General features: G+C 37.5%; 1 protein-coding gene across 1 annotated transcript; it reads left to right on the top strand.

The window, feature by feature from the left end:
- Window positions 1–570: 570 nt before the first annotated feature.
- Window positions 571–22,155, top strand: LOC127455812 (transient receptor potential cation channel subfamily M member 5-like). The gene is made up of 26 exons (XM_051723959.1): window positions 571–648; window positions 2,766–2,833; window positions 3,199–3,349; window positions 3,472–3,652; window positions 4,174–4,340; window positions 4,813–4,990; window positions 5,092–5,159; window positions 5,303–5,488; window positions 6,223–6,319; window positions 6,490–6,608; window positions 6,970–7,299; window positions 7,464–7,592; window positions 7,989–8,112; window positions 9,421–9,566; window positions 11,442–11,554; window positions 11,646–11,744; window positions 11,843–12,104; window positions 13,777–13,895; window positions 13,976–14,108; window positions 14,538–14,712; window positions 15,164–15,332; window positions 15,525–15,703; window positions 17,322–17,454; window positions 18,689–18,761; window positions 18,853–18,943; window positions 19,733–22,155. Exons 1-26 carry the CDS (start codon window positions 622–624, stop codon window positions 19,840–19,842), a joined length of 3,627 nt encoding a protein of 1,208 aa, XP_051579919.1. The 5' UTR covers window positions 571–621; the 3' UTR covers window positions 19,843–22,155.
- Window positions 22,156–27,021: the final 4,866 nt, after the last annotated feature.

Here is a 27,021-nt window from a genome sequence, read left to right on the forward strand (position 1 = left end):
GGCATGATTGTTGGTGCCAGATGGGCTGGTTTGAGTATTTCTATAACTGCTGATCTCCTGGGATTTTCACACACAACAGTCTCTAGAGTTTACTCAGAATGGTGCCAAAAACAAAAAACATCCAGTAAGTGACAGTTCAGTGGATGGAAACCCCTTGTTGATGAGAGAGGTCAACAGAGAATGGCCAGACTGGTTTGAACTGACAAAGTCTACAGTAACTCAGATAACCGCTCTGTACAATTGTGGTGAGAAGAATATCATCTCACAATGCTATTCTGAGATGCGGGTTGGCGCTGTTTTGGTGGCAGGAGGGGGACCTACACAATATTAGACAGGTGGTTTTAATGTTGTGGCTGATCGGTGTATATATAAAGGCCTATATTTTTTATATTGGCATATTTTAACAGTGTCCTTTTTGCTCCATTATATGTTTAGGGTATGGTTTGGTAATCAAGGGGAAGTCAGACTGAAGCAGGTGAGTGGTTGAGCTCATGTAGCAGCGGTTGGTTAGGGAGTGGTTTGTTAGAATAAACCACCTGTTTCACTTCCTGGTGGCACTCTAGAGCTGCCCAAGGCCTACAGTAGACTTAAAGGATCCAAGAGCAAAGCCAACATCCAGATATGCATGGGCTTCAGGGCACTCCTCTGGTAAGTGACCTCTTTCAGCACAAAATATGGCATCAGGTTTTAGAAAATATCTGGAGGGTTGTTAGAAACTTCTAAAATTTTCTTAGAAATATAGAAAATAATAGAAAAGATGCAAAGAAGGAATCACATGAATATAGGAAATAATTCCTTTAAGACTTAAATCATTTATCATCTAGTCAAAATAGGAAGAACTGTTTATAGATTTAGTAGACATAACATGACATTTTGATTTTAAAATAATTAGTAATCATTAGTAATCATTTGTACATACTTACATAACCATAGAGTTCTCTCAAATGTATAGATAATGTTTAGGACCTCTATTTTAATTTAATTTAGTTGTTTTCCAGTTAATTGGCTTTTGCTTAAGTACAACCATTAGACACTTCTCACTAAATATTTATGACTAGAAAAATTATGATATTTATAATATTGATACTAGTAAAAACATAATTCATTGATGTAGTGACACAAGAAATAGCTTATTTACACATGTGTTACTGTGTTGGCAGGTCTGTTTTCTGACAGATTTAATGTCATTTTGATGTATGTGATCTTTAATGCAAATATTTGTGTTTGCGTGCTTCATTTTCTATGGCATTTCCCTCTCTCATTTTATCCATCTTATCCCCTAGTCAAATCATGGCCAACTCCTGCACCTCTCTCTACACACACACACACACACACACACACACACACACACACACACACACACACACACAAAGATTCCTTTTGCATAAAAGTCAATGATACTTATCAACACCTGACAAAGTTCTGTCCCCCTTGTGGAAAAAGCTTGTATTGCCATGTTTTATTTAAAAATAAATAAATAAATAAATGTGTTTATTGTTGTAAATACATTTGCAATTTCTTTTAGTACAAAAAATGCCGAATTAGATTTATAACATAAGAATTGCATGGCAGTGTTGGATTAGAATTAAAAAAAATATATAGATGAAGTTAATTGGCTTAAGTTTACAGTAAAAACTGGGCAACATCAGGATAAGACTTCGACAGAAGTTGGATGTCCGATTAGAAAAATGATTTATTGTAATCTAATTACTTCTTAGTTAAAAAGGGTAATGTAGCCCATTACATTTTTAATTCTGGTAATCAGATTACAGTTACTGACTTTCAGTTAAAGTAATTACTTTTAAGTACATTACTTGCACTAAAGTAATATGTACTGTATTTTACATTTAAAATATTAATTCATATTTACGTCTGTTAGCGTTTCTGTGACAGCTGAAGGGTGTGGGTCATTGAATGAGGGAGGAAATATAGACATTTTAAATTTGAATTTAAGTGGAAAACCAAAAACTTTTCTAGGAAAAGTGATTTAGAAAGTAACTTAAAAGTAAAATAATAAGTAATGTGATTACTTTTTTAGATTCATAGCATCATCACATATTCTCTTGTTAGGATAGCTTGTGTTTTTATGGCTATGAAGCACTGATTGTATCACAACTGAAAGATTTTCGAAAAGTGAAAATAATGAAGCTATATATTATTCTCATTAACTGAACATCAGTTATAAACCATTCTGGCTTGAAAAAACCTGATAGATTTTGAATAAAAACTTGTTGATTGAAACAAAGTTAATCATATTGTTAACTGCCTGAGATACTATTTTCTGCATTATGCTTCTGTTCTAGACTTGTTTTACTATTACCCTATCTGTCTGTGTGTCTTCAACTGCATGAGGGAAACTGACCTAGAATCACTGTTGGCCAAGATGCAAATAATCAATAGTTGGCAATTACATAGACACATTGTGTGAATTATCATCTTTGCCTGCTACGAGATTGTTTTACTGTATTATATTTATTCATATTTGCATATTCAATACATTTCAATGTCTGTCTGTGCACCTCCTATCGATGCATATCAAGTGGGTTAAAAGCACATAGGTTTCCCAGAACATCTGTGCCTCAACCTCCTGAGGAGGAAGGGCTTTTTGCATTTGTGTAAAGAATGAAAATTAAAATGGTCTCTGCTTTACATAAAGACATTCAACGATTTAAAAGAGCCTGAACCTCACTCAATAGAACCGCAGCGCTTTGCTAAAATTGATTGGACTGTGATGCAGATGTATTTTATCGCAATTCTGTTCCTAGGGCGTGTTACGGCAGGGCAGGAGATGTGGGCGATGTGGAGAACTGGTGAATGAGTCCCAAGAACACAGGTGAGACCAAGGGCGTGTCCAGGATTTTTTGCCCGTGGTTGCAAAGGGGTGGCAAGAGTCGAGTAAGTGGTGGCATCCAGTAATTTCGTCTTGGAGGGTGGGGGGTGGGGGGAGGTTTGGATTGGGAATTGCGGGATTGTCTGCAGCGGAGGTTTGCTTGACACGAGCGGGGTTCGACTTGGGGTGGCAAAACTCATTTTAAGGGCGCCAGCTGCCACCCTGTGCCACCCTTATGACCCCGCACCTGGGTGAGACTAGTGGCATCACTTATTCAAAAAATAATGAGGGCAATTTCTGCTGTGGGTTGGTGGTCTGCAATGAAGTAGAATGTAGGTATGACGTCTTGTGTCACTGTAAATTTGCAGTTCTCTGGCGAGATGTCAGTGTTACGCCCCACTCACTGAGTCTGTTGGTCGTGTGGGTGAGAAGGGGGATGAGAGATTTACTAAACCCCACTGGACAGCTGGACGTTTGGGAGATATTGATTTTACCAGTGCCAGTCGGACAAGAGGCAAGGTATGTTAAGAAATATTTACATAACAAAATCATTTGCAGGAGAGCTTTTTTTGTGAAATGTTGCTGTTCTTGATGAGCTAGAGCTTATGCACATTATTGACAGACTTTATTTGTCAGTTCAGTTTGTCAGGGTGCCCGGCTCCACAGATCCAGCTGAAATCTATGAGATTTTGACCAAGAAGTGGGGTCTTGCTCCTCCTCATCTGGTGGTGGCACTAGTGGGAGGTGATGAGCTGGCTCAGATGAAGCCCTGGCTGAGGGACACAGTTAGGAAAGGCCTTGTGAGGGCCGCACAGAGCACAGGTGGATAAATTCTGGATAGATAAATAAGTGAATTACAAAACACAGCCTCCTTTTGGCTGTCACCAGTGTTGGGTGTGTATCTGATAACAATGTAATTAGTTACTGTAATCAAATTACTTTTTAGTCGAAAAAGTAATGTAACACATTACATTTTAAATTCTAATAATCAGATTACAGTTTCTGACTTTCAGTGAAAGTAATTACTTTTAAGTACATTACTTACACTAAAGTAATATGTACAATACATTTCATATGTACGTCTGTAAGCGTTTCTGTGGCAGATGAAGGGTGTAATGCAATGAATGAGGAGGAAATAGACATTTTGAATTTGTAGGAACTTTTGTAGGAAAAGTAATTTAGAAAGTAAAACATTAAAGTAAAATAATTAGTAATGTGATTACTTTTAGATGAAGTAATCAGTAAAGTAATCTGATTGCATTTTAAGAGAAATAATTTGTAGTGTATTACTTATTTTGAGTAACTTACCCAACTCACTGACGTCTGACTTTTGACCTACATAGGTGCGTGGATCCTCACCAGTGGTTTGCGTTTTGGCATCACCAAGCACCTGGGTCAGGCTGTAAGGGACCACTCACTTGCTAGTACTTCCTCCAAAGTGCGAGTGGTGGCCATTGGTGTTGCACCCTGGCACATGATTCAGAACAGGGAACTGCTGCTTTCTGCAAAGGTGACGACTTCCTGCCTCACATTAATTTATGCCTAGTCAGTTCTTTTCTTCTCAAAATATGTAAGCTTCGATATAATGTTTTCCGTTCTCCCACATCTACATGATCAGCAGCATGTGGCATGTTAGCAGCACAGAAAAATTAAAGGCATAGTTCACCCAAAAATGAATATTCATTCTGTCATCTTGTTCTAAACTTTCATGGAACACAAAAGGAGATGTTAGGCATTATGTAAGTCTCAGTCACCGTTTACTTTCATTGCATCTTTTTTCCATACAGTGAAAGTGAACGGTGACTGAGGCTGTCATTTTGCCTAACATCTCCTTTTGAGTTCCACAGAAAAAAGAAAGTCATACAGGTTTAGATGAGGGTGAGGAAATAATGACAGAAGATGTTCCTTGAACTATTCCATGTCCTAATAACTCACTGAATTATAACATGCATTAAGATTTGTTTATTGTCACTTTTGTTTAGCCTGATCATCCAGCAGCATACCCAACTGAGGATCTCCCCCATGGTGCAGTGTATTCCCTGGACTGCAATCATTCTCATTTTGTCCTTGTGGATGAGGAGTCCCAAAGACCCGGAGCCACTGCTGAGATGAGAGTCAAGATGCTTAAGCACATCTCTGAGCAGCGCACAGGGTATGGAGGTGGGTCGAGATACTTTTTGCTTCAAACTGTCTTTCAATATTTAGCTAATTTTTTTCTTCTTGTGGTCTGAAATCTTTATCAAATGTATTATATGTTCTAGAAGGTACAGGCAGTATAGAAATCCCTGTTTTGTGTCTTCTGGTTCATGGAGAGCCAAGGATATTACAGGTTACTCTTAAATTTTTTTTTCATACAATATAATTGATACAGTGTATTATGTTAATTTAGAGTTTTAGGGAAATTAAACTATGTTTATTGTAGCAAGTTGTGCTGACATTGTGGTTAAATCCTCTTTTATTCCATTCTTACAGAGAATGTACAAGAATATTCAGAATTCTATACCGTGGCTGATTTTGGCTGGTTCAGGAGGAGTTGCAGACATTTTGGTGACCCTGATGACCAGAGGATGCTGGGATGCCAATATGGTCCAAGAGCTGTTGATTAATACCTTCAACAATGGCCAACACAGCACTGAAATCACTTCCTGCGTTAAATTGGTAAAGAACAACCTTTGTTTACAACAGCATTTAAGATACTATACAATATGTACATTGGCACAATTAAAGGGATAGTTCACCCAAAAATGAAAATTCTCTCACCATTTACTCTCATGCCATCCCAGATGTGTATGACTTTCTTTCTTCTGGTGAACACAAACAAATATGTTTAGAAAAATCTCTCAGCTCTGTTTTTTGAATGGTGACCAGACCTTTGAATCTCCAAAAATCACATTAAGGCAGCATAAAAGTAATCCATTCGACTCCAGTGGTTTAATATATGTTTTCTGAAGTGATACAAGCAATTTGGGTGAGAAACAGATCAATATTTCAATCCTTTTTTTACTATAAATCTCCACTTTTACTTTCAGAATGTGAAAGTGGAGCTTAATAGTAAAAAAGGACTTAAATATTGATCTGTTTCTCCCACACACCTATTATATCGCTTATGAAGATATGGATTTAACCACTGGAGTAGTGTGGATTGCTTTTATGTTGCCTTTATGTGCTTTCTGGAGCTTCAAAGGTCTGGTCACCATTCAAGAAACAGAGCTGAGAGATTTTTCTAAAAATCTTTGTTTGTGTTCAGCAGAATAAAAAAATTAATACACATCTGGGATGGCATGAGGGTGAGTAAATGATGAGAACATTTTCATTTTTGGATGAACTATCCTTTTAACACAAAAACAGTTATTTGTGTAAAGACATTTGATAAATACAATTTTGTCCATTAGATCCAGAGAATTTTGGACCATGGTCACTTGTTGACAGTGCATGACCCAGAGCAGGACTCAGAAGTGGACACAGTAATTCTTAAAGCCTTGGTTAAAGGTGAGTATGAGTTACCATGACTTTTAACTAACAACTATAACCCACCTATTTACAGACACATATGGGGGTATCGTTTCTTTCCTTCTCATTTTAATGCTTTGAGAGGTGATAGATTTCTGGACAACGATGTCAGTGAGATTATTGTTGTTTTTGTGGTTGTCTGGGCTCAGCGTGTAAGAGTCAGAGTCAAGAAGCGCAGGACTTTCTGGACGAGCTGAAACTGGCTGTGGCCTGGAATAGGGTTGACATCGCTAATAGTGAGATCTTCAGTGGAGACGTGGCATGGAGTGTAAGAATTATACTTGTGTTTTACTTGATTATAAGCTGATGTAAGCGGTTAATGCATAAAATGTCCCTATGTTTGACACTGACATCACTGAAATAGGTATCCTGAGAAATCACACCTGTGTCTGTGACAGCCCTAGGCTTTTTAAACAGCATAAAAAGAACCAGGGGAGAACCCAAACAATCCAATCATAAACACTCTTTGCCTGTGAATCATTTTGCACATTCAGGTTTGCTGACATTGGGGTTGCTCAGTTTTGTTCAATTCAATTCATTTCAGAAAGCATTGTAGATTAGACTTGGAATGAATATTATGAAATTAAATTAATCAGTAAATGTTTCATCTTTTTTTAATGCTCTCTTAGGCACAGGACCTGGAAGAGGTGATGATGGAGGCATTGATAAACGACAAGCCTGACTTTGTGCGTCTGTTTGTGGATAACGGAGTGAACATGAATGAGTTCCTAACTTATGGCCGTCTTCAGGAACTCTACTCCTCTGTGTCTGAGAAAAGCCTCCTTCACACGCTGCTCCTAAAAAAACAACAGGAGAGACAGGTTAATCTGGCCAGCACACGGGCGTCTGGATACCCCAGCACTGAATTGGGGCCTCGTTTCACCTTCCATGAAGTCTCCAAAGTCCTAAAAGACTTTCTACATGACATCTGTAAGGGTTTCTACCAAAAACTTCCAGTGGTGAGTGGGTCTTTAAGATCTTTTTATGGAGTGGATCAATATTAAGATATAAGAATACCTAAAGCATTTTCCCCCTTAAATCATTCCAGTGGGTGAGCTACTATGTGATGTACTCCACTTAGACATAGCCCAACATACAACTATATTATTTGTATCTGCTACAGGAGCGGGTGGGGAAAGGCCAGAAAGACCTCCCAGACATGAACAGATGTTGTGAGTACCCTTGGAGAGACCTCTTCCTTTGGGCTATCCTGCAGAATAGGCAGGAAATGGCAAACTACTTCTGGGCTATGGTGAGGCTATAAACCAGTTTGAGTGATGAGTTAGTTTTCATAATCCAAGTCCATTTACATGTTCACATTTTGCTCTTTAGATCCACTCTTATCAGGAGGCTAGTACCTAAAATCCAATGGGTAGTAGTGTATCACAAATGACCTCAGTATCAGGGTTTACAGATTAGACTTTATAAACATCAATGAACGAAAAGCCTACTCTCTACTGCTCTTCTATATCTGCTGTTCCAAGTTGCATGACCAAAACAGAACATCTATGCAGACACTAAATAAATCGACTTATATCGTTCTTATGTCTTCTCTTTCTTCCTGTTCATAATTGTGCTTATTTCTAATTTAAGTACAGTACTTATTCAGTACATTATTCAGTGTTTAACCGCTCTTCGTGTGCCTCAGGGCCCGGAGGCAGTGGCTGCTGCTCTGGTGGGCTGTAAGATTATGAAGGAGATGGCTCACATGGCTACTGAAGCAGAGTCTGCTCGCAGTATGAAGAATGCCAAATATGAGCAGTTCGCTATGGGTGAGAATCACATCCCTAACAGTTGTCTACTTAACAACCACAGTACGCATTACTTAAAGTGCAGTACCCAATTTTATGTCACACCACTTAAGAGTTGACTAGCTAGGTGATGTAGTGACGTGTCAGTGTAACTCAAATAAATCTCTTTTATTTATTTATGTGCTAACTAGTGTAAGTAGATGTTAGCATGCTAAATACATGCTGGTTGGAAGCACTACGGAGTGTAGTTTAGTAATTATGCTATGGTTAGCACAGCAATTACTCAAAGAAGTGAACAATACATTTATTGTAAAACATCTACCTGTCCTCATTGTTAGATCAAGCTCCACTCCACCATAATGGTAACCCCAAAAACTCCAACATAACAAAATATTATACACTAACAATGAGGTGAGAAGATGGGGAAAGACCATCTTTTCCACAGCCAGAAAGACCTCCAGGACATGAACAGATGTTGAGTACTGCTTGTGACTTCATATTATCTTGAACAAAAACACATAAAATAACACTAAATTTTAACATTTTATCAACTTATCAAGTCCCATTCAAAGCATGCTGGTGAATGGAAATTCCCTTCCCAGTTTCATCAATGCTACATTAACATCACAAAAAAAAAATAAAATAAAATAAATAAATAAATAATAATAATAATAATTTAAAAAAATGTAGTCCCAACTCAAATGGATTAAATAAACTTTAAATTTACACATTTAAATGGATAGAATGCAATGAGATCAAGTTGTGAGAAAATATTATAGAAGTGTGTTGCTTTAGTTCATTTTAATTCAGTAACGTGAACAAGCAGCAAAAATCCATTTTGTTTTTTTTTGTTTTTTTAGTGTAATCTGTTTTTAAATGACAGTGTCATAGTAATAGTCTATGACATATTCCTTAAGGAACATATTCATAATATATTACAGTAGTTATACACTGTCTGAAGTGTGTAATTTCTACTAGCGTCATCAAATGGAATTGCAAAAATTCACAGTTTTCACCATGATTTCAGAATATTCATTGGTTGTACATACAGATAGTCCCACCCCAGACTCACATCATTGGTTGAGCCAATGTTGCTGTTTCAGGCTTGACAGTTTGCCCAAACAGAGGAATATTTTGATAGAGCCAGTGTTACACTTTAAAGTGAAATCAACCTACAAATGACTTAATTAAGCTTAACTCTGCAAATTAAATTTTAACATTGGAAAAAAATGACACACATTAGCAGGGGTTTTCAAATTTGACATTGTTAACCCAGGGTTCGGTGTAGTCTGAAAAGCCATACTGATACCTGCAGTATTCTTTTGACAGATCTGTTCAGTGAGTGTTATTCCAACAGTGAAGACAGAGCCTACTCTCTTCTTGTGAGGAAAACATGCTGTTGGAGCAAAGCAACTGTCCTGAATCTCGCCACTGAGGCAGATGCCAAATGTTTTTTTGCTCATGATGGGGTTCAGGTAATAGCTTATATCTGTTTCTTACATTAGCATCCACCTACCAGTTATACCTGTTGACAAGACCAGTATTGTTGGTCACCAGCATATGTTGTGTTTTAGAGGCTAGTCCCAGGCATGGGATGCTGGTGTACTGCAAGACTTCCTTGATTAACTAGCTTCACCAGAAAGACCATGCTGGTTCACTTTAAAACTGTAAAAAAAAAAAAAAAAAAAAAAACTGAGCTCAAGAAAATTAGACTACTTATTACAAGCTATTTTTGACAAAACTGTCCAACTCAAACTGCTGATCAGCCAAGAAATCTGACAACTTGTTTGTTCAGCACATTTGTCATGCTTCATCCAAGATTAAGAGAGCTTTTAGATGATGAGAGTTTTTGCCTCTAGAGTCTAGACAAAGTAGAAGAAACGCATCCTATTTATACATGAGTTTAATCACTATAGTAGCCTATATCCACAACATATACAGTATGTAATATAACAACTTACATCTGCAAAATGAAGCGAATGAATCAGGTGAACTTGAAATAAATGATGCGCTAGTCAGAATATGCATAATTTGCGTGGCATAACTTGCATTGTGAATACACTGTTTCCATAAGAAACATGCTAAACATGAAGAATTCAGAGTACAGTAGGCTAACTTCTAAAAAGGAGCTATTACTTCAGTCTATTTATTATTATTTTAGGAGCTCAGGTTTTTTCACAACAAGGATATAAGCCCTATGTATAGTTATATGTTTGATAAATTTTTAAATTAGAAAATGTTTATAATTTTTTCCCTAAATGTTTGAATATTTTATTAAAGTTTGGTCTGTTACAGTTGCAGTTGCCAAAAGATTTCATTTTCGTTGACTAAAATTGACTAAAACTGATAAATATGGGATGACGAAATACTGACGAACTTTAAAGGACATTTTCGTCAAGACTAAAACTGTGAAAAAATTAACACGGACTGTAATCAAATTACTTTTAGGCACTAAACGTAGTGTAATGCATACAATTTGTAATTATTGTAATCAGATTACAGTTACTTTCAGTGAAAGTGATTACTTTTAAGCACATTACTTGAGTTACAAGTCTTTTTGCATTTCTGTGTGCATTTCTGAAGGGTGTGCGACAATGAACAAGGAGAAAATAGACATTATTTTGAATTTGTTGAGCGGAAAAACAAAAACAAAATGTTTTAGAAAGTAACTTAAAAGTAAAGTAAATAGTAATGTGATTACTTTGTAATGAAGTAATCCATAAAGTAATCTGATTATAATTTAAGAGAAGTAGTTAGTAATTTGTAGTGGATTACTTTTTGTAATTTACCCAACACTGAAACCATCAAATGTTATGAAGTTAAAAGATCAACTCGGAATCATGTGACAGGTGACTTGCAGGGACAATAAAAAAAAAACAACAGCAGCAGCAGCATAGATATAGCCAGCATTAAAAAAAAAGAACATTAATCCTTACAGAAACCACATAGTTTAACTGCGGTGTTGACAACTTGCAAACCAATTTGTTTAGTGTGAAATTGCTTGTGCTGATGACTAAGTTTGGCAGGTTGGGACAACTTTTGAGGAAATAGTGTTGTGTTACAACATGTTTTTATGTAAATTTAATTCCAATGCTTCCACTGAAGCAAACAATTTGGTATCTAAGTTACACAAGTACTACTGAAAAATCTTTGTTCAAGCTAGCTATATATATATATATGTTTTTTTTTTTTTTTTACTTTTAGTTTTTGTAACTTGGATACACTAACCAGCATAAAACAGCCTGGACCAGCCTATAAATTCATGTTGGCCTAAGCTGGTATTTTCAGCAAGGTCATCCCCATGGTAACTGGCTTTATTATTTTTGTGTGTTATGAATAATCTTGCACAGGCCATGCTAACTAAAATCTGGTGGGGTGCCATGAGGACTGACACTTCTATCGCCAGACTCATGCTCACGTTCTTCATCCCTTCCCTCATGTGGACCCGTCTCATCAAGTTCAAGTGGGCATATTTGTCATTATTAATTCACATGTTAATTGCTAAACTGTCTTTTGATTCAGTGACCATCAGTATGTATGTCTATGTGTCAAAGTACGGATGAACAAGAGAGCAAAGGTGAAGGGGAGCCATTTGCTGAGATGGACAGTTTGGAAACAGAGCAAGCGCTGTTGCTCACAAACGAGAATCCAGTGTAAGGCTCTAGTTCATATTCAAAAAGATACAATCTACATCAAAGTCCAAAGTTCATTTTGAAAGACATCAACAAAACTGATTTCATCTTTTTCTCAGCGCTGCTGAAGGTGGAAGTGACCCTGCAGTGCAATGCTGCAGTGCTACCTTGTTTCGCGTCGTACTGCGGCGGTGGAACCATTTCTGGAGCGCTCCAGTCACTGTGTTCCTGGGAAATGTCATCATGTACTTTGCATTCCTCATTCTATTCACTTATGTGCTCCTCCTGGACTTCAAGCCCCCACCACCACAAGGTCCATCTGCAGCTGAGATCATCCTCTATTTCTGGGTCTTTACCTTGGTGTTGGAGGAACTTAGACAAGTAGGATAACATGTTTTGTATGAGTCTGTCTTTTGACACAATTGTTTTTGGGGTTTTCTTTTGATTTAACTTTAAACATGTTGTCTAAGAGAGAATTTCTATTGGTGAAATTGCTCCTGACATAAACACAATTAAAAATACATTGCAATATAAAATCCAATATACAAAACAGTGCAATACAATACACTCATCATACAATACGGTACAATGCAATATGCAATGTAGGCCTACAATACAGTGCAACATAATGAACACAATACACAATACACAATACTATTAGCTACGTAAAACACACATGTAGGGTGGAGTACTAGGAAGAGAGAGCTCATCTGAAATAACAAATACATATGCATTGCGGTGAAGTGGCCTGCGTACTCAAGCAGCTGAACAAACAGTGCCAACAATATTAGGAACGTTGTGGAGGTGCATGTGCAATCCTGGGAAGATGTTGTTGTTTACATGGTTGTTGTTGTTGTTGTTGTTTATTAGAGTGATAAGAAGATACTGTTCTTGTTTGTGTTCTTGTTTTGATGGGTCTGAAACTCTTCATTGATGGTGGAGATTCAAAGATATGGAGACCAGTGTGTGAGGGATCATTGATGGATCACTTCCTAGATTTTTATTCATTGTCCCAATGACTCTTTCTGCTGGACTGACAATGTTCAAAGGTGTGGCTTGTGGTGATGCTAGATATGTCATACCAGACAGTTGAGGATGACGTGAGGACAGATTTAATGATAGAGGTGAGGGACTGGTTGATCAGGGCCTGTGGAGATTTCTTTCGTTGATGTGATGTTAGTGTTTGCTTCCTACTAGAGGTTTCTAGGAACCCAAAGGACAGTTAAAGGAATGTTCTGGGTTCAATACAAGTTAATCTCAATCGACAGCATTTGTGGCATAATACCTCAAAAAATAATTACGACTCATCCCTCCTTTTCTTTAAAAAAACAAAAAAAGTAAATGGGGCCAATTCGTAAACGTTAAAATACTCACTGTTTCAAAAGTATAGCCTCAAAATGTTAACCTGATTTTAGTGTGATAAAATCACTTGCTAACCTTTTTTGTGTAAAGTTATATCCAATCTTACAACTTCGTTGCAATGACGACATAACGGTGTGAAAACAAAATCCTAAAACGACCGTAAAAATGACGATTTAACAACTTTACAGCTCAAATAATACAGGGTTTTAAACAGAAGAATTAATGTAGGTACATTTATAAAATTATAAACTTCACATTTCTACCTTTAAACCCTTTAAAAATTGGCCCATTCACTTCCGTTATAAGTGCCTCACTGTAACCTCGATTTTTGCTTTTTTTTTTTTGTAAAGAAAAGGAGGGACGAGTCGTAATTATTATTCAACTGCTGTCGATTGAGTTTAACTTGTATTGAACCTGGAATATTCCTTTAAAAGGATAGTTTACCCAAAAAAACTGACATTTTAGTGGGTCCAGTAGGGGTTCTACAATAGTTTGAGGGAGGCCAGCACAAGATGTTCCAATGATGGGTCTGAAGTTATCAAGTTTGTTGTCTTCTGTTTTGGGGGGAATGGAAAAATGGTTGAGGTCGTTTAAAGTATGTAGGAACAATGCAGAGATCAAACTGTTGTTTGGTTCAAATCGAGTATGCAATTTATCAGGTGAATGATTTACAACACTCCCTATAACACAGAGCTTCTTTACGGATGAGGACATGAGTATTCTGAAGAAGTTCAAGCTATATGTGGAGGATAACTGGAACAAGTGTGACATGGTGGCCATCTCTCTCTTCGTGGTGGGGCTGTCATGCAGGTATAGTAATCAAATAGTGTGTGTATAAACAACACCAAGAGTCGCATTGAACTTTATCTTAATTCTTATTTTGTCCATAGGATGGCAAATAGCACATATGAGGCCGCACGAACAGTTCTCGCTTTGGACTTCATGGTTTTCACCTTAAGGCTCATTCACATTTTTGCCATCCACAAGCAACTCGGACCCAAGATTATCATTGTGGAGAGAATGGTGAAACTGAACGTCATCTCATTTAAAATTATGAGCCATAACCATAAGAAACATTGATAACACTTTACAATAAGGTTCAACTGGTTAACATTAATTAACTACATTAGTTAACATAAACTAACAATGAACAATACTTACAGCATTTATTAATCTTGGTTAATGTTAATAAAAAACAATAGTAATACATTTTTTAAATTAAAAGTTGTATATGTTAACAAGTTAATGCACTATGAACTAACATGAACTAACAATGAATAATTGTATTTTTATTAACTAACATTTACAAAGATTAATAAATGCTGTAAAAAATATTTTGTTCATTGTTAGTTCATGATACCTAATTCATTAACTAATGTTAATGAATGGAACCTTATTGTAAAGTGTTACGAATTATCTTTTAACCCCATATGTTTGTTTATGGTTTTACAGATTAAAGACGTGTTCTTCTTCCTCTTCTTCCTGACCGTGTGGCTGATAGCATATGGAGTGACCACGCAGGCCCTCCTGCACCCCAATGACCCACGCATCGACTGGGTCTTTCGCAGAGCACTTTACCGCCCATATCTCCACATATTTGGCCAGATTCCTCTGGAAGAAATAGATGGTACACTGTCAATAATCCTCTTGCTTTAAGCACAATGTAATGCACTTTTTGCTAGAAAGGTGCTGTATAAGTAAGAATTTGTTTGCTTGAAGCTAATACCAGTAACTGAACCAATTTGTCACTAGGATATCGGTTGTGTTTAATAGTATTGTGCTCAGTGAGCCCAATCAGACAATGGACCCTTTTCACAGCTTGTGATGACATTTTTCCACCTTGATTTAGCAGGGTATATGCAAATATGATATTTGATGTGGCCTCCCATGTACCTCTATAGAAATTTACCCTGCTATAGTTTACTTCCGTGTTCCAAAACCAGAGATGTGAAAAAGGTCCATTTGTTTGTCATTCAAATAAACTTAAGATATTGATGGATTTTACCTCTAGGTGGAGCTATTGCACTTGCAATTGAGGGTTAATGTACAGTACTGTATGTTCCTGTGTATCCTCACAGCGGCCAAAATGCTAGATGGAAACTGCACTAATGATGTGGAGGAGATTGTTGCAGGCACTCTGCCACCCTGCCCAAATGTCTATGCCAACTGGCTGGTCATACTGCTGCTCGTCATCTATTTGCTTGTCACGAATGTGCTGCTGCTTAACCTCCTTATCGCCATGTTCAGGTCAGAATGTCTTTGTGTACATGTATGTATGTGAGTATACATGGCTATCATGTGTTTTTGTTTTGTCTTGTTTTCCCTTGGCCTGTTACTGTTTTGCAATGTGTTTGAAAAAAAAAAAATGTTTAAAAGTTTACTTTTCATTAAAAATGACATGTAATTTGTGATTGAACCACACATATCACCTCTCCACAGCTACACCTTCCAGGTGGTGCAGGAGAATGCAGACATCTTCTGGAAGTTTCAGCGCTATAACCTTATTGTTGAATACCACAGCCGTCCTGCCTTGGCCCCACCCTTCATTATCATCAGCCACATCTCTCAGGCTCTCCTCAGCCTAGTCAAAAAGACAGAAGCCAAGCAGGATCTTTTGGGTAAGTCAATCTTTACACGGTCGTGTAGCTTCTGCACAGATTATTTTCTTAAAGTGATAGTTCACCCAAAATTGAAAATCCTTTCATCATTTACTCACACTCATGCCATTCCAGATGTGTATACATTTCTTTGCTGAACACAATGAAGATTTTTAGAAGAACATATTAGCTCTGTAGGTCCATACAATGCCAATGAATGGGCACCAAAACTTTGAAGCTCCAAAAAGCACATAAAGGCAGCATAAAACTAATCCATACGACTCCTGTGGTTAAATCCATTTCTTCAGAAGTGATATGATAAGTGTGGTTGAGACATTGATCAATATTTAAATCCTTTTTTTACTTAAATATCCACTTTCAAACAGCCCTCCTAAGCGTTCTTCTCTCTTAAGAGTTCTTCTTTTGATTTTGGCGATTTATATTCTTCGTGCATATCGCCGCCTACTGGACAGGGAGGAGGACTTAAATATTGATCTGTTTCTCACCCACACCTATCATATCACATCTGAAGATATGGATTTAACCACTGGAGTCTTATGGATTACTTTTATGCTACCTTTATGTGCTTTTTGGAGCTTCAAAGTTTTGGTGCCCATTCACTTGCATTGTATGGACCAACAGAGCTGAGATATTCTTCTAAAAATCTTCGTTTGTGTTCAGCAGAAGACAGAAAGTCATACATACCTAAGATGGCATGAGGGTGAGTAAATTATGAGAGAAATTTCCTTTTTGGGTGAACTAGCCCTTTAAAGGGGTCAAATCGCAAGATATCAAATTTACTTTGAACTTTTGAGGAAAATTGTTTATAAAAAACATACTTAACTTTCAGAACTCCTCCCCAGTCCTAAAAGAGCATTTATTCATACTGCAAAAATTACTCATTCTGTACTTCCACAACTTTGTGAAACTTACAGCGATAAATGCATCAGCACATGACCGCCCATGTTTACACATAAATGAGCCTATTTGGTGGTCAGAAACTTAGCCTAATTACTTCACTCATCACAATGAAGTAATTAGGGTGAAAGACGGATAGATACTATTATTCCTAAACACCAGAAGAATTATCAACAAAATGTGGGAAAGTTTGCCTAACCATGTGCTGTTTCTGGCTGTGTGTAGCATCTGCTTTGCATATCCTTCTGAAGTGCGGCTGAAGTTTATTTTAAACATGGTTCCTGATCATTATCATCTGATCTTATCGGTTTGTATGGCAAATTTCACTGCGGATTGTTTTTTGATCCTGGAGGCTTTGCAAAGAGGCTGCTCTTGAAGGATGGGGCAGTTAAATCAGTTGAATTGGACACGAAAGCAAACTCGTAGCCAGTGTATGTGCATTGGAGAAAAATGCTATTTTCTGCTGTTGCTCATTTTATATGTAAAACGGAACAGCAGAAAAAAACGTTTTAGTTTATTCATAATGCATATAGTGCTCATTTTATTTTGGAGTCAAGTCAAAAGAAACAATGAAAAATGACCAATCAAGGACTAGAAACAAGAAAAGAAACACAGGACCTCACTGGGCGAAATGGAACAAGGCAGGAAAAGCAAAGATACTATTTAAAAAAAAATTGTGGTTAAATGTTTGCTCCCCCTTTTTTTTTTTTTTTGTGGTCAGAGAGGGAACTGCCAGTTGGCCTGGACCAGAAGCTAATGACATGGGAGACGGTGCAGAAGGAGAACTACCTGGCTAAACTGGAGCGAGAGCATAGGGAGAGCAGTGGAGAGAGACTTAGATACACTTCCTCTAAGTGAGTTACAACTTGGTTGCTTAGCAGATATAGGAGGACATATCATTAACTTGATGTACACATTACCTTGTAATGAGATGATACTTGTGCTACAGGTGAGAGTGTTAACTGCAAACCCATGCTGAATGAGCATATGTATGTACAGTGTAAACACCTCTTTTAAAGGAATAGTTCACCCAAAAATGAAAATTCTGTCATAATTTACTCATCCTTATGTCGTTCCAAACCCATATGCCTTTCTTTCTTATACAAAACATAAAAAGAGATGTTTTAGTGAAGCTAATAAAACACAGAAGTCCTCATGTGAATGTGGGAGCCACTGCTTTTCTTATAGACATTAAGATTTTCTTTGAGAAATTACTTAAAGGATAGTTCACCCAAAAACGAAAATTCTCTCATTATTTACTCACCCTCTTGCCATCCCAGATGTGTATGACTTTCTTTCATCTACAGAACACAAACAAAGATTTTTAGAACAATATCTCATCTCTGTAGGTCCACACAATGCAAGTAAATGGGTACCAACACTTTGAAGCTCCAAAATCACATAAGGACAGCTTAAAAGTAATCCATACGACTCCAGTGGTTAAATCCATATCTTCAGAAGCGATATGATTGGTATGGGTGAGAAATATATTTAAGTCCTTTTTCTTCTTCTTTTGTTTTTGGTGATTCACATTCTTTGTGCATATCGCAATCTTCTGGGCAGGGAGGAGAATTAATAAAAAAAGGACTTAAATATTGATCTGTTTCTAACCCACACCTATCATATCGCTTCTGTAGACATGGATTTAACCACTGGAGTCTTATGGATTACGTTTATGCTGCCTTTATGTGCTTTCAAACTTTTGGTCACCATTCACTTGCATTGTATGGACCTACAGAGCTGAAGTATTCTTCTAAAAATTTCTGTTTGTGTTGTGCAGAAGAAACAAAAATTTTCATTTTTGGGTGAACTATCCCTTTAAATATCAGGGTTGTTTCTCTACAAAACCTATTGTATGCCTTTAGAAGACTTGAAATATGACGCATGAGTCACAAGTACTACTTTTATGATGCGTTTGGGTCCTTTTTAAGCTTTAAAGTGAGGCACTATCCATTGTTGTTGTATTAAAAAGACAGGCCAGAATATTCATTAAAACATCTCCTTTTGTCAATAAATAATGACAGAGTTTTAGTTCGAATTTGGGTAAACTATTTCTTTAAGTTCCTTTTTGTATGTAACACTTCATAGGGTGCAGAGTTTGCTGAGGACAGTTGGGGTTTTGAAGGAGCAAGAAAAGCGCATGGCAACAGTAGAGACTGAGGTGAAGTGAAGGAGTAGCTGCTGATTTATTATCTGTTGTGACTCAGAGCCAAATGACTTCATTAAATTTGTACCTACAAATTCATCTGCAGGTGAGGTATTGTGGAGAGGTGCTGTCTTGGATGGCAGAGTGTTTCAGCAGAAGTACTCTAAAGTGTGATAGAGATGTGCCTAAAATCCCACGTGAGACTTCCTTTAATATTAATTTTGCTTCTTTCTCTCCTTCTCGCTTATATTGCCTGTTCCTCCTTCTTCCTTTTCTCTGTTTCTCAATTGTTCTCTCTCTTAAGGCTCCTACACAATAGAGAAAGTTCAGGTGAAGCATTTGCCAATAGTAATGCATTAAATTAAAGAGATAGTTCACCAAAATTCTCTCATAATTTACTCACTTTCATGCCATCCCAGATGTGCATGAATTTCTTTCTTCTGCTGAACACAAACGAAGATTTTTAGAAGAATATCTCAGCTCTATTGGTCCATACAATGTACGTGACTGGTGACCAGAACTTTGAAGGTCCAAAAAGCAAATAAAGGCAACATAAAAGTAATCCACACGAACCCAGTGGTTTAATATATGTCTTCTCAACAGAAGAAAGAAAGTCATACACATCTGGAATGGCATGAGGGTGAGGAAATGTGAATTTTTGGATGAACTATCCTGTTAATTTTGAGGGTGTAAAGCTAAATAAATTTCACAAAACCACAACTGGACCTGCCTCTCTGACATTCTCCATGATCAACGGACTTTTTACGTCAAAGACTTTTGGTCACATAAAGGTGACGTCACTATTGCAGCCCTCACGTTTTTCCTTCTATGTCCTTGGTATGCGTCATCCCCATGGAAATCAATGGACTCGTAGAGTTTTTAAAGCAGTACACTCTAGTGTGTAGGCGCCCTACTCTGGCTAAGTTTTCTATTTCCATTATCACAGTTAGGCAAGAAGGTAACATCACAATATCTGTGTTTCACAGGCTCCATTGCCAGCAGCTCCAGAAACCCTCAACCTCAGGAAGCTAAGCGACAGCAGCCATCAGGGCAGTCAGGGTATGGTGCAGAGAAGAAACTGCCCTACACTGATTAGTGATGAGACAATATTAATATGCAAATGTTTTACAACAGAAATTGGATTTTTACAACAGAATTAAGATCAAATAAAGTTTTGATTTTGCAGTGCTTCCATGTGCATATCATTTTCTAATGTTTTAGTACTTATATATCACTACATACTAATTATAAAGTTATTTATAATGTTTACTATACAATCAAATAAATAATAATATAATAAATTATAAAAATATATATATACTTTGTTAATGCACTAATTTTTAATAATAATTTTAATATTTTTAAATCTGAATCTATGAGCCCCCAACTTTCACCATCAGGTTCCCTCAATTCAATATATATAGCAGATATATCGTCGTATTCAAACTGTACGAATGCATCAACTGAAGTGTTTTGTCTTATTAATGCAGAGGACCCAATCTAGATTAATTAGTGAAGGTCAAAGGAACTCTGCTGATGTAATATTCATTTCTGCACTACTTTGTGATGGACAGGCTCGGTATGTATTAGAGTTGCTTTGTTTTGCATTTGTATGCAGGTGAATATTCCACTTTGTGGATTTTAGACATTTGTAGTTCCCAGTATTTGATGTTTATTTATTTATGTGAGGTGCAAAAACAATATTACCATATTTGATTTCATATTCATTTTTATAACACTTTGTATAGTTGACAGAACAATGAATGGGAATAAAAATGGTTTAGTGGAAAACTTATCCTGCTCATTCATAAGGCGATGTGTAAGTTGTGTATGTGTGTTTGTATGTAATTGCATGTGTATACGTGTGTAATGTACAGTAGATAGTGTTAGTAGGGAATATTACTTTTTAACCTTGATGCACTGATGATAATTTTTTCTGAAACAAGTCTTATGTTGTCAGTCTGCCTGATCCTCAAGTTCACAAGATTCATTGTGTTGAGTGAGTTGATTTGAGGTTAATGAGTTTACAGATGTTAACAGAACAGGACACTTGGTAACAGGAAGTTGGTGCACCACAGGAAGTAGATACTCGAACAGTATGTTGTCAGATCCACCTGTCTACTTTCACACGGCTCTGAAAACCTGGAAATGAGCCTGTAAGTGCTGTGAACTGACACAAATAGCGCTTCTCGCAATATGCATCGTTTTAAAGCAGTTTTACAGAAAGTCATGCTGTAATTTTTAAGCCCTCATTTAGCAGTTTCATAGAAACATTTTTGTCTTTAGGCCGCCAGTGAGCAAGCCATTATTTGATGTTAGTTAGTGGAGAGCAAAAAACCTTGGGAGAAATTAGGCAGTTCCTCTGGCTATACAGCATTAGCCTAATGTGGTATCAGTTAGCTAGGTGTACTGGGTTGATGTTTTTGGTAGGCAACGTTTAAAACTGAAGGATATTGATAGAACTGTAAGATTAATGATTTATTGTTTTTAAAGTCCATCCTGAATTGACTCTGGAAGTGCACGTAGATGCAGCGGCCCCCACTGTTTGTCTGGTAAAGGTAGCAATTCAATGTCTATTCCATTTCAAGAGAAGTGATGCAATCTGTGGTTAGTGAAAGTGTTACTCGCTGTTTGATTGGATTGCAGCTGACAGCAGTTTATTCTCTATGGAGTCCATCCTATGATCGAGATGATGAGAGTTGGCAGCAGTTCATCCTCTTAAGTCCTCATGTCTGAGCCTCTGTAAACGCATGCTATTCTTGTATATTAGAGAAAACCCAGGAATATTTGCAAAATCTTACACGAGCAATGAACACTTTAATTTTGTAATCTTTATTGCTTTAGTAGACCTTCATTTAGCTCCTTCAGCCTCAGCCTCTGATACCACTCTACCATATAATTATGTTCCTGTAACGCCTGAGACTCTAGGAGTTTAGTGACTTAGTTTGAAGTTTTGTGTTTACCTTCTTGTGTCTCTGTTCCTGGTTCCTGCCCTGATTGTTCCCAGCTGTTTCACGTTTACCTTGTTTGCCCCAGTGTATATAATGTCCTTGTGTTTGCTCAGTCTTTGTCAGTTGTTGTTCCTATTACCCTTCATGGATGTGACGTTTGTTTTGTTCCCAAGTTTTGTTTTTGTTTTGTTCCTGTGTTTTCCAAATGTATCTGGACTAGTTTTCTTATTAAATAAAGCTGTGCTTAGATCCTGCTCTCTTGACTTCCTCCAGCAATCATTATAGAACAACTGACCACGCAACTATCGATCTAGCGGCTTTGTAACTGCTGTCTCTCAAACAGGGAGACTTAATCATCAAGCAGTATACTGAGCGTTTCTGCAGTCTTGCCCAGGATTTTAATTGGGGAGATATTTGTCTCAAGGACATCTACTGTTTTGGCTCAATGAGCCGGTGAAGTCCTGCCTGCCTAGAGGCATGTGTGAACTCTCTTTAGTATAATTAATTGACTATGCTTTGAGGCTCACATTCTCCCATTACATTGTGGGGTATGGCAGGAACCCCTTGCTGCTGCCGGCGGCCATGCCTGCCACGGCCCACCAGCCGGCATCCACGAGCCAGCGCCTGAAGCTTTGACAATTTTTTTGGTGTTGTGTTTAGGAGCGCCAGGAGTCACTCCTTAAAGGGTGGGGGGGGGGGGTATGTAACACCTGAGACTTTTGCCCTAGCGGCCACCAGAGGTCACTAGGAGTTTAGTGACTTAGGCTGTGCATCATTTGGAAGGATGCGTCCTCCAGAGGTCCGCTGCATATGTCATCGAGGTTGTCTCGTTTCAATAAAAGCGAGTAGGACACTTCGAATGCGACCTTCTTTCACAGGAATTTGGAGGATGCATGAGGTGTATACTCGTGGGCACTCACAACCCACAATTCTTTGCTTCAACGGAAATGTCTAAAAAAAAATTACGCCAATTTGCCCGTAAATATGATGTTCAAACGCAAGTAAAGTTAATTCCCAAGTTGAAGTACCTCAGTAGATTGGTGCAGAGTATATAGTATGTATAATTATATTAATGTATAATTAAAATAAAGTATTAGACTAAAAGTACACCTGTAAAATCTATTTTCTTTTCTCTTTACATCATAACTCTCCTAAAATGTACCTCATGCATTCCCTTCCAGAGGGACTTTGTTCCCTTCTCACTCAAAGCGCTCGCGCTTGTTAAAGAGTGGCGTGCTGTCATAGCAACCATGCTACATTCCGTTTCCATTTGTCCTACAAAGGCCGTCTCGTTTAAATGAGGCTTGTTTAAAGGAGGACACTCGGTATGCAGCCTTCAAAGGACACGTCCTACCTAGCACGCAGCCTTCCAAACGAGACACAGCCTTTGTTTGAAGATTTGTGTTTACCTTCTTGTGTCTCTGTTCCTGGTTCCTGCCCTGAATGTTCCCAGCTGTTTCTCGTTTACCTTGTTTGCCCCAGTGTATATAATGTCCTTGTGTTTGCTCACACTTTGTCAGTTGTTGTTCCTATTACCCTTCATGGATGTGACATTTGTTCTGTTCCCAAGTTTTGTTTTTGTTTTGTTCCAGTATTTTCCATGTTTTGTATCTGGACTCATTTTCTTAAATAAAGCTGCACTTAGATCCTGCTCTCTTGACTGCCTCCAGCAATCGTTACTGTTCCTACTATAAATGTTATATTCAAAAACATCTAAATACTGAATATTACTGTTTCTTCTTTAATAACAGCAGCATAGATACTAAAGTAGTTTCAGGGAGAGGAACTAAAACGAATGTGCTGTACTTATTGAATGAAAATACCAGGTATAAACATATTTAATATGCATTACGAAATAATTTATTAATAAATAATATTATACTTCATTAAATGTATAATATTACCATTACAATTTATTAAGTATTTATTAATTTATAGTTATTAATTCATAAATAATCTATTAATATTTATTATGAAAAATGTATATTAATTTGCTGTGAAAAATATTTTATTTTATGGTATACTTTTGTAATTAATAATAGTATATTTTCTAAAAGTATATTATTTTAATTAGACTGTCAGAAAAAATAATTGTGCAAAAATGGTACCTTTAGGTGTTCAACAGCTTGTCACCATTTCTTCAGTCACATTTGAGTTGTAAAGTTGTTTAAATCATAATTTTTGTTGACATTACATCATCATTGCAACGAAGTTATAAAATTGGATATAACTTCAAGTTATAATATTATGCCACAAATGAAGCTGATTGAGCTTAACTTGAATTGAACCTGGAATATTCCTTTAAGGTATTAATATACACTTTAGGGACAAATAAGATGCTTGAGGTACTAATATACCTTTTAGGGACACATAAAAGGTACAAATATGTGCTCTTTAGGGACAGACAAGGTACACATACCTTCTAATTGATATTTAAAGAGAGCAGTAGGTGTACCTTTGAGAGGACTGCCCCAGTGACAAGCTTTTGTACACCTAAAGGTACAATTTTTGCACATTTTCTTTCTAAAATTTTATATTTGTTTGTCTTCTGTTCCTCTTTTGCAGGTGGTTTCTAAGGGCAGATATGTGCTCCTTTATCAAAGAGTATGTCCAGGTGCACTTGCTTGCCATTACCTAGGGCCACAATGTTTTTCTGAAATAAATAAATAAATAAATAAAAAACTTGAGGAAAAACATGCTAACATTTGTTCACATGATTGTTTCCAGAATCAGATTTTGATCAAAGGTCTATCAGTCATTTTGGGTGGCATACAGCAACATGAAGGTGAGACGCACACTCTGGTGGATCTACTGTGTGTGTGTCCATCATGATGTTACATTGTCTTTGTTTTCTCAGGGGAGAGACAGCTCTTTGTTTTGGCCCATGTGTGGGAGAGATTTTTCTTTGAGATTCTGCCAATTGTTCAGGGCTGCGTTTCCCAAAAGCATTGCAAGCTAAGTTGATTGTAGAGACCATTGGTGCCAATGGTTTCTACAATCTACTTAGGCTTACGATGCTTTTAGGAAACGCAGCCCAGGCAATTTTCTGTCCTCTGCAGGTAAATCTGCCTACGAGGTTGACGCTGATTTTCACATGTTTGCCCAATGCGATCATTTCAATTTTGGTGAGGTCTGTTCTCACTTGAGACATCAAACGTCTCTCTGTAATGCCAGAAGTTGCACACATCAAACTTTCTCAAAATGTAACAGGCTGGAATCTGTTTTACTCGTCTTTTATGCTAAATACAGATCTACTATATGGCTAAAGTATGTGGATGCCCTCTTCAAATGAACAGGTTTTGTGAGGACAAATCTTAATGCTACGACATTCTAGAGAATTATGTGCATGCTCTTGAATGGAAGCAAATCACTGCAGCCATGTTCCAACATCTACTAGAAAGTCTTCCTTAAATAATGGAAGCTGTTATAGTAGCACAAGAGCATCAGTGAGGTCAGGCACTGATGTTGAGCGATGGGTTTGCTGTTGTCATTTCAATTCATCCCAAAGGTGTTCAGTCGGGGCTCAGTACAGGGGATTTGTACAGGCCAGTCAAGTTCTTCCACACCAGCCTCAGTAAATTATTTATTTTGGACCTTACTTTGTACACGGGGCATTGTCATTCTGCAACAGATAAGGCCCTTCTCAAACTATTGCAAACATGGAAGCACAGAATTCTTTAGAATGCCATGGTATGGTGTAAAATTATGATTTGTTGTCCTGGAATTACTCGAATAGCCAAACCTGTAAGTGAGAAGGCAGTTTCCACACTTGTGGTCATATAATGAACCTAGATAGGGAGAATCTTTAATGGTAACATGTAATCTTGTATGTTAGGGTATGTAACCTGACTGCACAGCATGTACAGTTGAAGTCAGAAGTTTACATACAACTTAGCTAAGTACATTTAAACTCAGTTTTTCACATTTCCTGAAATTTAATTGTAGAAAACTTTCCCTGTCTTAGGTCAGTTAGGATCACTATTTTAAAAAATAGTAGAGAGAATGATTTATTTCAGCTTTTATTTCTTTCATCACATTCCCAGTGGGTCAGAAGTTTACATACACTTTGTTAGTATTTGGTAGCATTGCCTTTAAATTGTTTAACTTGGGTCAAACATTTTGGGTAGCCTTCCACAAACTTCTCACAATAAGTTGCTGGAATTTTGGCCCATTCCTCCAGAAAGAACTGGTGTAACCGAGTCAGGTTTGTAGGTCTCCTTGCTCGCACACACTTTTTCAGTTCTGCCGACAAATTTTCCATCCGACTGAGGTCAGGGCTTTGTGATGGCCACTCCAATACCTTGACTTTGGTGTCATTTTGCCACAACTTTGGAGGTATTCTCGGGATCATTGTCCATTTGGAAGACCCATTTGCAACCAAGCTTTAACTTCCTGGCTGATGTCTTGAGATGTTGCTTCAATATTTCCACATAATATTCCTTCCTCATGATGCCATCTATTTTGTGAAGTGCACCAGTCCCTCCTGCAGCAAAAGCACCCCCACGCATCACGGTTGGGATGGTGTTCTTCGGCTTGCAAGCCTCACCCTTTTTCCTCCAAACATAATGATGGTCATTATGGCCAAACATTTAAAGTTATGTTTCATCAGACTAGAAGACATTTCTCCAAAAATTAAGATCTTTGTCCCCATGTTCACTTGCAAACTGTAGTCTGGCCTTTTTATGGCAGTTTTGGAGCAGTGGCTTCTTCCTTGCTGAGCAGCCTTTCAGGTTAATGTCGATATATAGGACTCGTTTTACTGTGGATATAGATACTTGTCTACCTGTTTCCTCCAGCATCTTCACAAGGTCCTTTGCTGTTGTTCTGGGATTGATTTGCACTTTTCGCACCAAACTACGTTCATCTCTAGGAGACAGAATGTGTCTCCTTCCTGAGCGGTATGATGGCTGCGTGGTCCCATGGTGTTTATACTTGCGTACTATTGTTTGTACAGATGAATGTGGTGCCTTCAGGCATTTAGAAATTGCTCCCAAGGATGAACCAGACTTGTGGAGGTACACAAATTTTTTTCTGAGGTCTTGGCTGATTTATTTTGATTTTCCCATGATATCAAGCAAAGAGGCACTGAGTTTGAAGGTAGGCCTTAAAATACATCCACAGGTACACCTCCAATTGACTCCAATTAGCCTATCAGAAGCTAATTGGCTAATTGCCTAGAGGCTCTTCATCATTTTTTGTAATTTTCCAAGCTGCTTAAAGGCACAGTTAACTTAGTGTATGTAAATTTCTGACCCACTGGAATTGTGATTTAGTCAATTAAAAGTGAAACAATCTGTCTGTAAATAATTGTTGGAAATATTATG

This window comes from Myxocyprinus asiaticus, chromosome 2 (assembly GCF_019703515.2).
Source record: "Myxocyprinus asiaticus isolate MX2 ecotype Aquarium Trade chromosome 2, UBuf_Myxa_2, whole genome shotgun sequence".
Lineage (NCBI taxonomy): Eukaryota > Metazoa > Chordata > Actinopteri > Cypriniformes > Catostomidae > Myxocyprinus > Myxocyprinus asiaticus.